Source organism: Tiliqua scincoides, chromosome 2, assembly GCF_035046505.1.
Source record: "Tiliqua scincoides isolate rTilSci1 chromosome 2, rTilSci1.hap2, whole genome shotgun sequence".
Lineage (NCBI taxonomy): Eukaryota > Metazoa > Chordata > Lepidosauria > Squamata > Scincidae > Tiliqua > Tiliqua scincoides.
In genome coordinates this window covers 145,703,058-145,720,654 of record NC_089822.1, presented here as the reverse complement: position 1 = coordinate 145,720,654, position 17,597 = coordinate 145,703,058, and the positions used below count along the sequence as shown (strand labels likewise).

At 42.7% G+C, this 17,597-nt stretch overlaps 1 protein-coding gene across 1 annotated transcript; it reads right to left on the bottom strand.

The window, feature by feature from the left end:
• Positions 1-13,638: 13,638 nt before the first annotated feature.
• KCNJ16 (potassium inwardly rectifying channel subfamily J member 16) lies at positions 13,639-14,934 on the bottom strand. The gene has a single exon (XM_066615943.1). It carries the CDS (start codon positions 14,932-14,934, stop codon positions 13,639-13,641), a length of 1,296 nt encoding a protein of 431 aa, XP_066472040.1.
• Between the last annotated feature and the right edge of the window lie 2,663 nt (positions 14,935-17,597).

The following is a 17,597-nucleotide window of genomic DNA, read 5'->3' as shown; positions in this document are numbered from 1 at the left end:
CCTACACCTAGACTGTGAGGCAACAGCAGAGTACAAGTTGTACTTCATTAGTGTGATAGCTCTAGGGCAGGGGTCTCCAAACTTTTTGGCCAGAGGGCCGCATGAAATATCTGGCACAGTGCTGAGGGCCGGGAAAAAATTTAAATATAAAATTTAAATAAATAAATAAGAGATGGAACTTAGATGAATGAATAAATGAATGAGTGGGCTCATTCACTCAGCCTCTCTGGCCCTCAGAACACCCTCCAGATGCAATCAGAGCACAGCTCTGGTCATGTTGAGTTGAGTGGACCAGAGGCTTTCAGGGGACAAGAGGCTGGCCACGGGCCGGATAGAGGCTCGCTGAGGACCGCATCTGGCCCTCGGGCCGGGGTTTGGAGACCCCTGCTCTTGAGCACTGGAAAACTAGGATAGAAATCACTGAAGCTTACTGAGTCGTCCTCAGCAAGCCAGTATCTCTGATATAACCTGCTGAACAAGGTTGTCCTTAGACTACAAATGCAGCTCTGAAAGGAGGGCCAGAAATCAATGCAAGAAATCAATAACAGGATCTTGCCCGTGCTAACCTCCTCCTCCTCTTCTCCCACTGAAGTGAACAGCCTGTCTTTGTTCTTCAAGATTTACAAGCCCAGGAGAGATTTCAGAACTGTGGATTCCAATGCAGGCTTGTTGTTAAAGACTTTGCAAACCCATCTGTTTGAAGACAAATGTTTCCTTAATGACCAACGTGCAAGGAAGTTGATGTTACATGAAAACTTTGTTTTAAAAAAAAAGAAAACACGAAACCTTTTTCCTGTTGCATTACTTTACTCAGAAAGAAGAGGTGAGATATAGTTGAAAAGTTAACCCTTGCTGAAAGGTGAAGGCTTGTTTTCCTCCTTGCAGTTGTTGGCTCTGTAATTTGTCATCCATCCATTCATTCACAAGGAGTGTCCCCGCTGTATTTTTCAACACTTGATATTTTCCTGCTGCTTTTGCTGTAAAACTCATTGCTCAATTTACTGTACACTGACATATGACTTTTACCATTTTTCATGTTGCAGAAATACTGCTAGCTATAAATAGGAATTGCTTTGTTCTTACCCTTCAATGTTCATATTATCCCAATTAATATTAGAATGTCATTTAGACAAAAAAAAAAAAAAACACCCCACAAAGTACAACTCTAACTGGCAAAGATTTGTTTAATTAGCATGAGGCCCAAGTATGTGTTAGAAGTCATTTCTTTTCTGCTGAAGCTAATTCCAGGATTTGCTTCCCTTTCTGAAGACCTGGCTGTGGGCCCCAACGTAGGCTCTAAAACATTCAGATTGACTCAGTGAAAGGTTTGAGGTCATCTTGTTGCAGGTATTTGCTGTTGTATTAGGCGAGTCCATCTTTTGGCTCTGAAGAAAATTTTAAATAAGAAAGGAAAACAAAATGCAGTAGAACATTGCTTTATATTTCCCTGAACAGGGAGCAGTTCTAGGTACAGTGCTGTGGGATTTGGGTTCCTTTTGGGTTAGAAAGCACTGGAAAGGCATGATTTTTTTTGTAATATTAACTTTATTTGCAGATCTACAAGTAAGCAGAACTGGAACCAAACAGGCGGTACTAGTCAGCTGATGTGCTGACTACACCACATCAGATTCCCAGAGAGAGGCCCTGCACCTTCAACTCATTGATAGCTGTTTGCCTGTTCGTATCTGCCCCATTCCCTCAATGGAGGGCTATCACTGTCCCTGACAGGCAGGGGAAAATATGTCAGTGTGTTGGAAAGATGGAAAGAGATTGTGGAATATCTGAAGAATAACATAAAGCTGAATTCACTTCCATTGCGATCAGTGTTGCTCACCTCCAATAACTCATGTATAAGTCAGGCATTGAAATTAGGTGGCCCAATTATTTCTGATATTGCAGTTGCCACCCTCTCTTCACCCACATCCATCTTGCGTTGCACACTTTGATGAGAACTGGGCTTAATTTGTGACAGTGATACTGCAGGGTCGTTTTTGGGGTTCAGGCCTTGCTGGGATTTGAAATGTGGCTTTGTGAAAGTAGAGTTCCCCTGCATCCCTGTTTTGATGGCCACAATCCTGTAACATTAGCATCAGACTGATAGACTGAAATTTAGCAAGTGGGGTTTTTCCTGGTTGGAAAACGGTTCCCTTACTTTTCTTGGTGCATCTGGCTGCTGAGAAAGGCACCAAGATGGGGCCGGTAACATTCAGTGGAAACTGTCACCCATCTTCAACAGCTGTTTGCTTCTTTAGGTGGACAGCATGCCCAAGTGGATGATAAGCATATTCTGTCGGGATATAGCTGAAAAACTACACACACCCATCGTGTATGGATGTAGAACTACTGACAATCAATGAGACCTATCTTCTTAGGAAAGAAAATGATTGCTTTATTTTCCCCATTTCAAGTGTGTATGAAAACAAGTTAATGGTTAACAAAACCTGCTGGGTTGTTGGGAACGGACCCCTTCCCCCTCTGAGCTGACACAAGAGAGCTGACAATTCCTGGAAGGAAAAGGGTTAAGAGCCAGCAATTTACACATGACACAGTGCGTGAATGTGCTTTCATCCTCTTCCTTCAACTCCCCAGATGCCAGTGCTACTGTTCCTTGAATAGATTTTATAAAATTGAAGATGAAGGTGAGTGCAATCATATTTCTGTTTCCTGGTTCACACGCTTTTACGTACTTGGGTGCATCTATCCATGCAAGAAGCACCAGGATCTACACAAGAGAAAGCCACATGCTGACTGTGAAGGGTTCTCAAAAGCTTGTTGAAACAAAGCTTGGGGAGAAAAAAGTTCAGGCAGCTCAGGGGGTTGTTGATGTAGCACAAGGAATCTGTTGCAGCAGAAGCCAACACCCTCACTCCTGTTCTGCTTCTGGAAAGGAACTCTTCTTCATCTGCCTGGCAGTAAGATTTTGGGCTTTGCTTTAAATTGCATGAATGTTTACAAAAATTGTTGCCTTTTATAAAAAAGAAGTTTATTCTCTCCAAATCTCCTCCTGAACTATTCTGCAACATCATCATTACTGATTCAGCAAAGCACATTTTTGCTGCCCAGCACATATGAAAGTGGTGCATCATTTTATGGACGAGCAGACTCTCCAGGCCTTCCTGTACGATTACTCAGAACAATCTAGCCATTGTGTGGTAGCCCTGAATTCCAGCAACACTCACACAATGCATATAGCAGCTACCTGCCCTGCAGGAGGGGTTGTTCTTTTTAGCTCAGACAGAAAAGCAAGACCAGGAGTGCATAAGGGAGACAGCCTCCCCTCAGGTCAACTTTTTTTTTTTTTTTTTTTAAAAGGCTAAAATGTTCAAACATACAGTGATGTGTTTGAGTAGCAAATGCTCAAATGCGTTTGCACATATAAATGTAGCACATGTAGAATTTCACATTAGAACAAAAAATTGCCCATAGGAAAAGAAAAGATCCAGACTGTTCAAAGCTTCTTTTCCAGTATTCTGCTTGCCTGGCTAGTTCCAATATTTTGGACCCATGTGCATTTGTGTTTCCTTGTGTCCTTTTACAGTGCCTCAAATACAACCTTGAAACCAACTGCAGATCTGATTTTAAAAGACACAACCTTGGTGTTTGGGAATGGCCACAACCCCCATCCTTGATGTCATCCTAGAGAGGCCTTTAAGACTAGACAAAAGGGACACTGGGAACTGGGATAACGTATGAGCAGCCACAATGGATATTTCCTTTGCATCTTAACAGTGTACTGGGCTCTGAAGTTATCAGATGCAGTTCATTTTAAGTTCTCTCAACTAAACTTCCATATCACATTTGACATAACCAATAGGGGAATTCAGACCTTTCATCCCTGTGAATATACAATATAAGCTGTGGGGATTGAGTTGTGCTTCTCAGTCTCATTCAATTGCATACTAACTCCTACATCCTACAGAATAAGTTTTAGGGATATTATTCCCATATTCCTGATTATCATTCTTCTTGCTGAGTCCAGCAGGCATGAGCCAGCTGTTACTTGTTAATCATAAACAGTTTCAAAGTCAGCATTGATTGATATTATTTGTGTTAAGGTAGACCACAGCTGCGATACAAGGATATCTGCAAGAGGGATCTGAAGGCCATAGGAATGGACTGCAACAGATAGGAAACCTTGGCCTCTGAGCATTCTGCTTGGAGGCAGGCTGTGCAGCATGGCCTCTCCCAGTTTGAAGAGACACTTGGCTAACAGACTGAGGCAAAGAGGCAAAGAAGGAAGGCCAAGGAGACAGACCATGGACAGACTACACTTGCTTCCAGTGTGGAAGGGATTGTCACTCCAATCGGCCTTTTCAGCCACACCAGATGCCGTTCCAGAACCACCATTCAGAGCGCAACACCATAGTCTTTCGAGACTGATGGTTGCCAACTGTCCAATGCCTATCATATTAACAAACATTGGTTTCAAAGCTTGTGGTGGCGGACAAGAGTATGCCACCCTCCTTTTTTTCCACCAACTTACCTACAGTGGCAGAGCCACTGGGAGCTCCTGCAACATGCACCCCACCTTTCACCATTTGTGACAGTGGTTAGGAAGCATGCAACAGTAGCCCAGTTTTCACACTGCAGTAGAGACAGCAGTGTGTTGCACAGGAAGGATAGAGTGGATAGAGAGATGCTCTTTACACCCTCACATAGCACCAGAACCAGGGGACATCCACTAAAATTGAGTGCTCGGAGAGTTAGGACAGACAAAAGAAACTATATTTTTACTCAGTGTGTGGTTGGTCTGTGGTACTCCTTGCCACAGGATGTGGTGATTGTATCTGGCCTGGATGCCTTTAAAAGGGGATTGAACCAATTTCTGGAGGAAAAATCCATTACGGGGTACAAGCCATGATGTGTATGTGCAACCTCCTGATTTTACAAATGGGCTATGTCAGAATGCCAGATGCAAGGGAGGGCACTAGGATGCAGGTTATCTGGTGTGCTCCCTGGGGCATTTGGAGAGCTGCTATGAGGTACAGGAAGCTGTACTAGATGGGCCTATGGCCTATTGCCTGATCCAGTGGGGTTGTTCTTATGTTCTTATCTCCTTGTGCTGCTGGAATGTGAGTTCCGTGAACCCCAGATAGAATTACTCACATGCTCTTGTGACACATTCTACAAAACATGTTGTTTGGCTCTGTTAACCTGCAGGCACTCGAGCCAGAGTCACAACACTGAAGTGTGATATTCAACAGGCCCTCTTGCCACTATATGAGGGTTGCCCTTATCAACAAGATAGTAATGATGAGGGAGGTACTGTACATATTTTCCTTCTGCTTTGAAAGAGCATTTTTATCAATTCATTTTTCACTAAGAATTGCTCTCCAAAGGACTTTGCTAGTTTCCAGTGTTCTGAGTCAGTTCCAACAAAAGACCTGGTCAATGGTGAAGTTTGTAGCTAAGAAATATAGAGAAAATGTAGTTGTATTTAAATTTAACCATATTATTGTTGACCTTTCACATTCAGAATTTTGGAGCAGCAATAAATATTTTCTGCTCATTTGCTCCTCCAATATCCTGAGCCCTCACATTCCCCTGAAGACCCAGACTGTTCAGCTGAATGATAGCCCCTCAAACAACTAAGGGCCCAATCCTATCCAATTTTCCAGGGCTGGTGCAGGAGTGCCAATGGGGCGTGCGCTGCATCCTTTGGTGGGATGGCAGTCACAGAGCCCTCCTCAAGGTAAGGGAACATTAGTTCCCTTACATCAGGGCTGCACTGCAGATATAACTGTGCTGAAAAGTTGAATAGGATTGGGCCCTTAGCTATCAGAAAGAGTTCTTCTTCCATGTTTCCAGAACTGATCTCACACAGCAGTTCTCCAGCACTTCTAACCTCAAGTTGACGGTATTCATAAACCATGCTACTGATAAGCCCCAGGACCAGTGCCAACCACGTGGAAGTCTTCTGCGTAAGAAGACTGTGGTGGAAGAGACCATTCTGTTGACATGTGAAAGGGCTTCTATCAAGTTCATGTATTCTGTTTTATCCTGTGCTAGATAATCTTTCACAGCTGTTAAAAAGTACACAAGCCAACTAATGTACCACATCCCCCACTTTATATCATTGGCTGCAAGTCCAATGGACCTAAATGCTTTTTGCTTTATGCTAGGTGTTGGCCGGTGTCTAAGGGTACAAGCCTAACCAGGTCTACTCAGATGTAAGTCCTAGTTTGTTCAATGGGGCTTACTCTTAGGAAAGTGTGGTTAGGATTGCAGCCTGAGTGCACCCAAACATGAAAAGTGCCAGTAAATCACTGTGTACTCAACATATAGGAATATAGGAAACTCCCTTCTTTCAAGTCAGCCCATTGGTCCATCTAACTCAGTATTATCAACAATGACTGGCATTGACTCTCCAGAATTTCAGAGAAGATTTTTTCCCCTGCCCTCTCTGTATGTGCTGGGTATTGAACATGGAGCCTTTTGCATGCCCTTCTGCTGAGCTATGATCTTCTCATAATACACTTTTCTGTCTTTTCTGGCATAGGAGGAACTTACCTGCTTATATACGAGCTCAGTGTTGCTGACATTAAGCTAAAAATCTATGTAAAATCCTTGTTTGGTCATGTTAAAAGAATTGCTTAGAAATACTCACATCTCATTCCTCTTTTAACATGATGTGCCAGTGTAAGTGGACTGGCAGCATTTAGTTTCTTGTAATGGATACCCCCTTGGTGTAAGTATGTGATGCCACAAATAGACTGTTGCTCTCTTTGAGATGTTCCTTGGAGAGTGCAACCAGTTTAAACTTGCTGTATATACTTAGACTGTCCAAACAAACACCTGCCCAGCCCCCACGAAAGTTTCAGATTCCCTCTCTCACTCTGTCTTTATATATACATCAATAATGTAATTGAGAAATTGTACCGGGAAACGTGAATTGAGAAATTGAGACTTGATATTGTCCACAGCATCACCTACTTAGCACAGCAAAACGTGCTGTCTGCTGTCAGTGGACAGAGCGCAAGGTCTGGAGCTGAAGCGATTATTAGATTTGTCATCAAGTTCTGCCTGTCAAATTGGATAACACTGCACAACTGTAGCAATGTAATAGCAGCGCACTGTGTTTATACAATAAATGCTTAGTACACATAACTTGTGTCAAAAGCCAGTAATCATTTGCCATAAACAGCCACATCTAATACCACTGTTGATACAGTCTGGCTGCTTGATGTGTTTGCATCAACAGTGCAAATGGAGATGTAGACAGTGCAATGTAGTCATCCTCTGGGTGCAGACTGCTAGAACATGACAAGCACCCAGGCAGTAACCAAACACTGAAACCCCGATCCTAAAGATAGGCATGCTAGCGGCCAGAGTGACCTAAGTGTCATTCTATGCTTGGCAAATGGAGCAAGTCAGTCATTCTGGTTACCTGTCAGAAATGCTGCTGTTCTTACTAAAATTATTTTGGGTGAAATCCTGCTGTAACTTAGATATGTCTGATTTACCTACCCCTGGCAAAATGTCTTTATTCCATCAGGAAGTGTCCCAAGCAATTCCTATAGATCTTTAGCTTGAGCATGACCCTCTAAATTCATATTTGAATTTCTTCACATTAATCAAATATTGGTTGGCAACTCCTAAGGAGTTGGGGGCTGTGCAGACACAGCAGAGACCCATGCTAGGCTTTAGAATAACGTGGAAGCCTGTGGGACTTGCTGTGCTGTCTCCATGATCCTTTTCTGCTTGCTGTCATTTCACTGCTGATGGTGTCAGATGTGTTAAACCCATGCTACAAGTTACAGTGACTGATCTCTTACCCGAATGTCAGCATCTACATGACAGCAGAGGGGACAGGGAATTGGTTAAAACTAGGAAGAAGTGTGACAAGGAAGAGGGGAACAAAAAGGTTTTTTGAAGCATGATAGACTTTATGGATGGTCCTGTAGTTGGTTTCTGGTTTGATCTGTAAATGTGAAAGACAAAATCACTAAAAGAGCTAAAGAACTTACAAAAACGGGGCAGAGGGGGAGGACGGCTTGAAATTCAAGTCTTCCTATAGATCAGGGCTTTTCAAACTGGGGCGTCACAACACCCCAGCCTGTGGGTCCTGGCCTCTTTCCCCTTAAGGGGTAGGGGCAGCCAGGAAGCAGGGAGGAGGCAGCAGCGCGATCCCTAGGATCGTGCCACTCAGGGGGCCGCAGGGGCTTGGCTGCACTTACCAGAGCCTCCTACAGCCTCCCAGGGGTGCAGGGAGCCCTGCATGAGTGTCTGCAGGGCTCCCCGATGCTTCCAAAGTGAAAGCAGAGTGATCGCACCCCGCCTCCGCTAAACTGCTGCCTTCCCCCACCCCCACTGCCTCCCCCCCTCGCTCCCACAATGACTTAGAGCAGTTCAAACTCTCCTGGAGAGTTTGAAAACCACTGCTATAGATATATGCCAGTGATGTTTCTATGCAGGGTTAAGCATAATCCCATAGAGAAACATGCATGTTTACTGGCCCAATCCTACCTGGGCTGTCTGTTGTTGCTGTGCCTCTTCTGCTGGTGTTGACTGCTGTAAAGCAGTCAGTGCCAGTTGTAAAAGGTGCTTCAACAGTGTGTGAAGCTGCACACCGCTAGAGCGCCACTCTGCTTCAGCACTCTTCTGAAGTCCAGAGCCTTCCTGTGCGCTTCAGAGGAAACTGGACACCACTGCTGACAGAGATAAGGGGGGGGGGAGGCAAAATGATGTGGCAGCAGGAGGGCAAAACAGGGCAGCTATGGGAAGGAGGCTGGGTGGATCGGGTCCAGGAAAGGGACAGGTTGGCAGTAGGGGCGGCCACTAAATCCTAACCCGCTTCCTGGAACCGATGCCATGATGTGGAACCACATGAACCTGCACCAGCTATTTAGCTAGCACAGGTCCAAGTAAAACCCTCCACAACTGTCCCCCCACAGGATGCAAGAGTAGCCATTTTGGTGCCACTGCATTAGTGGGGGGGGAGGGGGGAGAGTAGCTCATTGAACTATGTGTGCATGTGAGGTGGGTTTCTTCAAACTGCTGATTGTGCTGTGTCTACATGACCACAGACTTAAGCCATTGTAGACCCACTCATTTAAAAAGTACTTTACTAATTGGGATTCAAAAGGCTCCAATTTAGTTATCTTCTAAAACAGAATTGAGGTTGAAAGAACAGCCAGAAATATATCCTTTATCATATGTTACTATGTTATATGATATGGCCTAGATTAGGCTGGAAATGTTCATAGGAGCCCCATTTGGATCAGTATAAGAGAGTTACGTGTGCTTGAACTTACTGCAGTCCATAACTCTAGTTATACACAGACAGGTATCTAATGAAAACATGAATAATAAGAAGTCATCCTGGATGAAAGAACCTTTGAAAGGCGGACTAGTCAGTCTGAATCCTGGAGTTCTATTACTTTCATCACTCAATACTTCAGAACACTGTACTCAGTGACACCCTAAGGCATTTGAATTTCCTCTGGTGTGAGAAGCATGAATTACAATGAGCCACTCCTCCTGCTACTTAGTTCCTCCCAGAAGACTTCCTTGTTGATTTGAATCCTGTGTTTTTGTTATGACCACAAGGTGGCAGCCTGATGACCCCAAATCTTCCATCATAAGTGGCTGCTGATAGAACACAGGTCAGAAGAGTATTTTATGCCTATGTGTGCCTTACGCCCTTGTGACTTTGTGGGGCACCAGTATGAAACAGGAGATTTAGGTTCGTGTTAATATAGGTACATAAAAGTAATGAGTTTTTAATAATTAGGTTTTTTTTTAACAATAATCACAGAAATTCCTGTAGAATACGTGTTCTTTAGTGAGAGCTTTTTTCTCAGGACTAGTTTCTGAAAACTCTCACATGCAGGTTGGTGGTTACTTAACTCCAGTGTCATCTTGATGGTCTATGGCAGGGGTGTCCAAACTTTTTGGCAGGAGGGCCACATCATCTCTCTGACACTGTGTCAGGGGCCGGGGGGAAAAATAATTAATTTACATTTCAAATTTGAATTTACGTAAATGAATATATTAGAGATGGAACTTATATGAATGAATGATGGTCTTGCAATAGCTCAGGGCCTATAAAAGGCTTTGCACAAAGCAAGGCCAGCCTTTGCTGCCACTGCTGCATCACAGATGTGAAACAGCAAGCTGTGGAGGGAGCCCTCGTTCCTTTGCTCATGCGAGAGGTCAAACAGTTGGCTGAGAGCTGAGAACAGTCGCATCAGGCCAGCGCAGGCTCCAGCAAGTCTCCAGAGGGCCAGAGGCTCATTGGAGACTAGGGACTCCCTGAGGACCGAATTGGGAGGCCTCGAGGGTCGCAAGTGGCCCCAGGGCCGGAGTTTGGGCACCCTTGGTCTATGGCAGTGTTTCTCAAACTGTGGGTTGGGACACACTAGGTGGGTCGCGAGTCAATTTCAGGTGGATCCCCATTCATTTCAATATTTTATTATTTATATATTAGACTTGATGCTACCCTGGTAAGCGACTGCATTTGGGGAAAAGTCACAGATCTGTATGTTTAACAGGCTACTATGAAGATGCTTTTAACAATGATGGTCAATGGGACTTACCTCTGGGTAAGTGTGGGTAGGTTTGCAGTCTAGGTTTGTTAAAAATCTTCCTGCTTGATGATGTCACTTCTGGTGGGTCATGACATCACTTCCGGTGGGTCCTGACAGATTATCATTCTAAAAAGTGGGTCCTGGTGCTAAATGTGTGAGAACCACTGGTCTATGGAGTTCTTGGGACCTTTAAAGAAGCCCAGAATTCCATTATACAAAGGGGACTGAAATGGGTTTTCCCACATAAATAGCACACTTGTACAAAATGTTCCTCTACTTGTCATCCTAACACTTGTCATCCTTCCTCTAGCTAAAATGTGTTAATTTGCAGACATTTCCCCTATACACTGCCTGCTACCAGTATAGCACCTGTTTGCTCAGGAAACTACAAAGTGTTACATTTCATAAGAAGAGGATTGCTAAGCTTAGGCAGTGTTTCAGAAATGTGGACAAGTAAACAAGATTATTGTACAATATGGTTCACATCTAATAATCAATTTCACAAGGAAGTATATATTATAATGTCCCTACCTGCTGAAAACTATAACAAATGGTGGTAGATGAAACTAGACAAAGGATTTCATTTATTATTATATTATCTATTATAAATTAACAGTGAATTCCACAGACTATGTCATAGTTTTTGGGGGAAGATGACTATCTCATCAGATGCTAAGACTAACTGGAACTATAAAGAACAGTTTAGTTTGTTCTTTGGATGCCCTTACGGTTACTACCTTATGCAACGTTAGACGTATATGCAACGTTAGGCAGAAATGGCTTAATGTACCTTTAACAGAAGCCTGCAATTTAAAAATTTTTGGTGCAATTCTATGCATGTCTACTGAACAGTAGATCCCATTCTGTTCAATTGGGTTTACACCCATGGAAATGTGTATAGGATAGCAGCTTTAGGCTGCAATCCTAACCACACTTTCCTGGGAGTAAGCCTCATTGAACAAAATAGGACTTACTTCTGAGCAGACCTGGTTAGGATTGTGCCCTTAGTGAGTGAAGTTTTTTCCTGGCTCAGAGTTCAATGATGGAAAAAGCTTCAAGAGCTAAAGTTCTGCATGTAAGACTGCTGTAAAGATTCATTAGAAGAATGAGCAAAACACACACACACACAAATGACAGTCTCACGCTACATGTAGAAACAATAATGAAAAACCTTTGAATGTCAATTATAAAATGTTTGTAGACTGCCAAGCAGTTAGAAATAGTAATATTAATTCTGGGTTCCTGAGAGATGCCCAAGAAGAGTCCAAGTGGCTATTTAGCTAGCACAGGCCTGAGTAGACCTCCTCCTCCAACCGTGCTGTGGAAGCTTACCCCTGAGTAAGGGAACAAGACCTCTGCAACTGACCCTCATCCACAGGATGCAGTGATAGCCATTTTGGTACCACTGCATCCGCCGGGGGGGGGGGAGAATAGGATTGGGCTCTAACACTGGTATTTCTGGTTCTTCTACCACCTGGGAGCCAGGAACACACATGCCATCCCTGCCTCCCCCAGAAGTAATTGCAGTGAGGTGATGACATCACTGCAATTACTTCTGGCATAGTCAGAGAGGTTGCACACCACCCTGCTCACTTTTTCCGTTTTAAAATGCAAAAGACACGGGTGGCACTCAGTTTGGCCACTAATGCCTTTTGCTTTGAAAACAAAGCAGAACAAAAGTGGACAGTCTATTGGAACAGCATGTGACCACTCTGAAATGCCTCCCTGTATTTTTTGCTTTTTTTCAAAGTGAAAGATGCAGGCACTACCCACATCAAAAAAAAACCCCAAAACAATGGCGGCCACAGGTGGTTCTCCTGCAGGTGTGCTACCTAAATCTGTCATCTGCCTCATCCTCAAAATGCTCTGCCACTGACTGGTATTGTTGAGGACTGTGGTATTTTTGCTTCATCATTTCATGCTTTCACCCATTTCCAAGGAAGAAGAGGAAAGGCTGTGGAGAAATAGTGAAAAGAAGGGAAGTCAGATGCTTTGTGGGCTTATCAGAGAATAGGCTATGGGTCACAGGCTGCCTGAAAAGGAGATTTGGGAAATTATTTAGGTGATGAGTTCCAGCTACAGCAGAGGTTACCCTGAAGATGTTCTGGGTGGTAGCTGAGACTCCTCAACCTGCAATGCCTACTGCCACTGATTAGCCTGGCTCAACAATCCAGGTTCCAGACCTGCAGAGGAGAAGGCAACAGAAAGTAAGAAAAAATGGTCTAATCCAGCATTTCTCAACCTATACCATCTATGGTACTCACATCATAGAATTGGGCATGATTGGTACATTCGCACAACAAATAAGCAACAATCAGATCAATAACCAACAAAGTGCAAGCAAATAAGGTGCCTTACATACTGACTTTGGCAAATTTTAAAATTCTGTGAAAGTAACAGATTTTTTTCTATCATAATTTATGTGAAACCCAAAGGATTTTATTAGAATCTGCAATAGTACATAGTTAAAATCTGATCAGTTTTAGAGAAAGGAAAATCCACCCATCACAGAAGTCCGTCATTTTTCCAAAAGAGTGGAAGCGTCTTCAAAAATTAAAATTGTTTTTCTAACTTCTCTTAAGTGAAACGTGAGACAAAGAGTAATTGGTCTATATGGTAACCAGTTTAAATCATGTTGCAATGCACAAATAAGTTGTTTTGAAATAATTAAATATAGTGAATTGTACCTCAGAACAGAACACATCTACCTGGAACAAATCCAAATGATTGCACATAGCTCATGGTATTAAATGAGACCAAGACAGTTTATGCTCCACTAATCTTGTTTAACCACTTAGTGGTTCCAGCAACAAGGCAATTTTGATATTCTTAGCAGTAGAATATCCACCAGTGTTGGTGCTACTTGTTGAGCATTCTTAAAATTATTTTACTGGCATACAAAATGATATAACATAGAAGTTAATTTAAAGGTGAGTAATATTAAAGCATCTACTGAAGATGAGTACCGATTAGACAAAAGAATCAATGATTCTATTCTTCAGCTTATGATTGAAGATCAGGTCCATAGATACCCAAGATAGTGAAAACGTGTGCGCTTGAAAACTGCCACAGCATTTCAAAAGTTAGCAACGGCCATTGCAGTTGTTTGCTAGATCTGCGATTCCATTGAGATTCTGCTTAAAGTCACCAGAGCAGACTCATATGGCAAATTCATGGGATTAACTTGATTAGAAACTTTGACTGAACCTTCAGAAACATCAGAATTTGTGATTAAAGCATCAGCACTAAATGATCGGACTCTGACTCCTGAAGACAAAGATGAGGATGAGGATGAAGATGAGGATGTTCCAGGTACTTCATCTGTTGTCTTTTCAAAAGTTGTGTATTCTTGTTGCTTTTTATCTAGGTACTTGGCACTACAGTAAGGAGCATAAACCTCAGTGGTTTCCTCAAATTGCAGGCAGTTGACTTTGTAGTATTTTTTCTTCATTTGCAGGACATCATTGAATCTGTGTCCCCAAAGAATTTCTCGAGGTACATATGAACTCCTTGACTGATGTGATGTTCCTGTTGAATCACCAGTGTAGACAAATGTAACGAGAATCTCAAAGTTGTCTTTGGCCAGAGTTTTTCTGTCCAGATCATACAATGGGCTGTCCTGGTTTATTTCATGCACAATGGTCACTGGAGTAGCAACAATTATCTGGTCATTTAACAATTTTAAGTCTTTGTATTCCAAGACCATCCTCCCCACCCTATCTTTCACATACCGCAAGAGCTGGGCTCTCACTGTGCCTTCTACCATATGATTAGGCCGGAAATCACCTACACGCCACATGAGGCAGAGTTTGCCATCTCTTAGGCCTATTGTGGCATAATAGCTGAAACGAATGGTCTGAGCTCGCTTTCGGGCAGTGGCCATTTTGGCCAAGGCAGCTCCAATAATAAAAGTATCAATGATGCAGCCTAACACTGACTGTAGGATAACTGTCAGGATTGCTGCAGAGCACTCTTCAGTGACACAACGTGATCCATAGCCGATGGTCGTTTGGGTTTCAAGAGAGAATAAGAAAGCCCCTGTGAAACTATGGACGCTGCCTACACAAGGGGTTACTTCTTCATCAGGCGATAAATCGCCATGCTGTAGGGCAATCAGCCAAAAGACCAAGCCAAAGAACAACCAGGAAAGGATGTAGGATAATGAGAAGATCACAAACATGTGTCGCCACTTGATGTCCACTAATGTGGTGAAAATATCAGCCACGTAGCTCTCCCACTCACCAAATATGTGTTTGAAGTACACATTGCAGCTGCCATCTTTCTGGAGAAATCGTTTTTGCATTATTTTAATCCCTACTGACGTTGTGTCTTGGTAACTCTGTGAATGTCTGAGCTTGTTCCCTTCCATGTTTATAAGCTTATGGTTGTCACCAGATTCAGCCATGCTTCTTGTGTCTGTACAGTTCAATCTGTTTAGGAGACACGTCAGAGATACCAATCACCAGCTGCTCGCTCTCCTCTCATCACTTAGAACCTGCAGAAGAAACCAAAAAATAAATACTTGATATTTTGAATTGTGTCCCGGGCTAGATTTTTATGCATTATGTACACTAGTATAAGTGGACCAGAAAGACAAGAAGTTCCTCCTTTTTCTCTGCCAACCAACTTTATATAGCACAGGCTGCCATTTTATGCACACTTTCCTGAGAGTAAATGTCATGGAATACAATGGAATCTACATCTCAGTACACATGCATAGGATTGCATTGACTGAAATTGGCTTAGTGGTGTTTTAAGTCTCTTGCCTTCCTAGTTTTATGCTTGAAAATGTACCTCTAAATAGAGGAAAGTTGTAGTTCGATAGTAGTTTATGTTTTACAGATAGTCTTATTCTCAGTATCTCCAATTAAAAATGTGGACTAGAAACTCAAGAGAACTGTTCTGGCATGAATGGGCCAGCTTTGCCTCCAAATTGTGCATAACGGTTGAAACACAGGTACCCATATTTCCAATGTAGATTTTGCAACATATGGACTTTTTCCAATTGCAGATCTCTCGTGTAATGCTTTTTACTAGTTCTTTTTTTTTTAATCTGCTCCTTTACACACTTTGACATGAATTATATTCTTTAATCTGGCTTCAGTATATCTTTTGCCAAAGATCTGAGAATCTCAGTTCCTGAACTTGATTCCTTTTCAGCTGGAACAACCAACCTGTTTACCAACGCTAGCAATGATTTTGCCTTGACTGACAGCAGAAAGCCTGTCCTGCATGCCCACTGTCAGCCTGCTGCATAGATCCAATGATGACTGTTTCACTGATTACCTACACTGCTGCCACCAGTCACTTCAATGAAATTTGCCATCCAGAGGAAGGAGAGAAGGCATAGATTTCTCAGCAGACTTTCTCTCTCCTACAACCAACGTTTCACATGGGAGAAAGAAACCTGTATCATCTTACCCAAATAATGCATTACCTTAAATTCATAGTTCTGTCCTGAGTGTTTACTGGTGAAGAGATTGAGCAGTTTAATTAAATTAAAATTTCACTGGTTCAAATCTTGCCCCTGCCTTGAACACACTAGACAAGTTGCGCCCTTTCCTCCTCAGCTCCCCAGTGCAATATGGAGATGGTAATACCCACCCCACAGGGCTATTGTAGGGATTCCATCAAGATAATGCATATGAAATGCTTTACTCCACAATGTGAACAAACCATAGCCTCGTCTACATGCAGAACACTGAGCTGGAAGTAGTCTGAAGGGGTAAAACAGACTGAACAACTTCAAGCTGTAGGTGGGACAGTTCACCTATGTTAAAAATACCCTGTTAATAGAGAAGCAGCAAAACAGACAAAGGTCTGGATCAGAATCTTTCTCCTTTATATAGGAGGCAGGAGGTCTGGCTCAGTTGGTAGAGATGCTGCCTTGTATGCCTGAAGATCTGAGGCTGCCAGTTCGAAACAACCGGAAGTCCCGAGAACTGAGGACACGCTGATATACTGATGAGCTGACCCTCAGTGGCAGAGGAGTTGCCATCAAGTGGAGCGTGGGAGGCGAAGGGCCAGAGAGAGGCCAGACCGGGAAGGAATAATTAATAATAATAATAATAATAATAATAATAATAATAATAATAATAATAATAATAATAATAATACAGGTATTTATATACCATCTTTCATGGTCTTCAGATTTCTCCTCAGACTTTATTTCAAGGCAGTTTACACAGGCAGGCTTTACTACTCGTAAATCCCTATAGGGATTTTTACAATTGACAAAGGTTCTGTCTTTCAAGAACTACAACATTTCAGATGGATCCTTTTATGATCTGGTATCACATTCTGGCCTCCAGTTTCCTCCCACGCAAGCTGACAATCCTTCATATCTCACTTGAAGGGCAACCAAAGAGCAGATGGAAAAACCTGTCAGCTGCTTCAAGGTCTTGCCGTTCACGGTGCCAGTGGCCTCGAACTGGTGACCTTCAGCTGTTATCTTCAGGCAAATGGAGGCTCTACCCTCTAGACCAGACCTCCTGCCAGCTAGAATCCAGCTGGAACGAGGAGTTCTATGAAAGACTAGAACTATTCAACTGTAAAAATCCCTACAGGGGTTTAGAACAGCCTGCCTATGTAAACCGTCTTGGATTAAAGTCCGAGGAGAAATCTGACGACCAAAGAAAGGCGGTATATAAATACCTGTATAAATAAATAAATAAATATACCAGTTTTTTTTTTCCAGGGAGGGGTATTCAAAAGCAGTACCCCCCCATAGTCTGAAATGTTACAGTCCCTTTTACCAATTCACCAGCGCACCATCTAAATTGGCTTCATTCTTACATACATCCCATGTAATGAACTGTTCTAGGTGTTATAGACTATGACTAGACCATCTACTCCATAAAAGCATTTTTTTTCTTTTCCACCATCCTCTATTATGCTATGCATAGTATGTATATTGACCATTGCATGAGTGATTGGCACCCATGACAGTCTTGCAAATTGAGATACAAATGCTGATGAACTACATAAGGGTTGTATTTTTCTCCCCAAGCTGTAGGGTGTGAGGAATCTGACCCATGGAGTGCAGTACATATGGTCTGAGATGTGCTA

Bases quoted from the DNA above. Each gene is read 5' to 3' on its own strand.
- KCNJ16 (XM_066615943.1), bottom strand. From the start codon at position 14,934: ATGGCTGAATCTGGTGACAACCATAAGCTTATAAACATGGAAGGGAAC.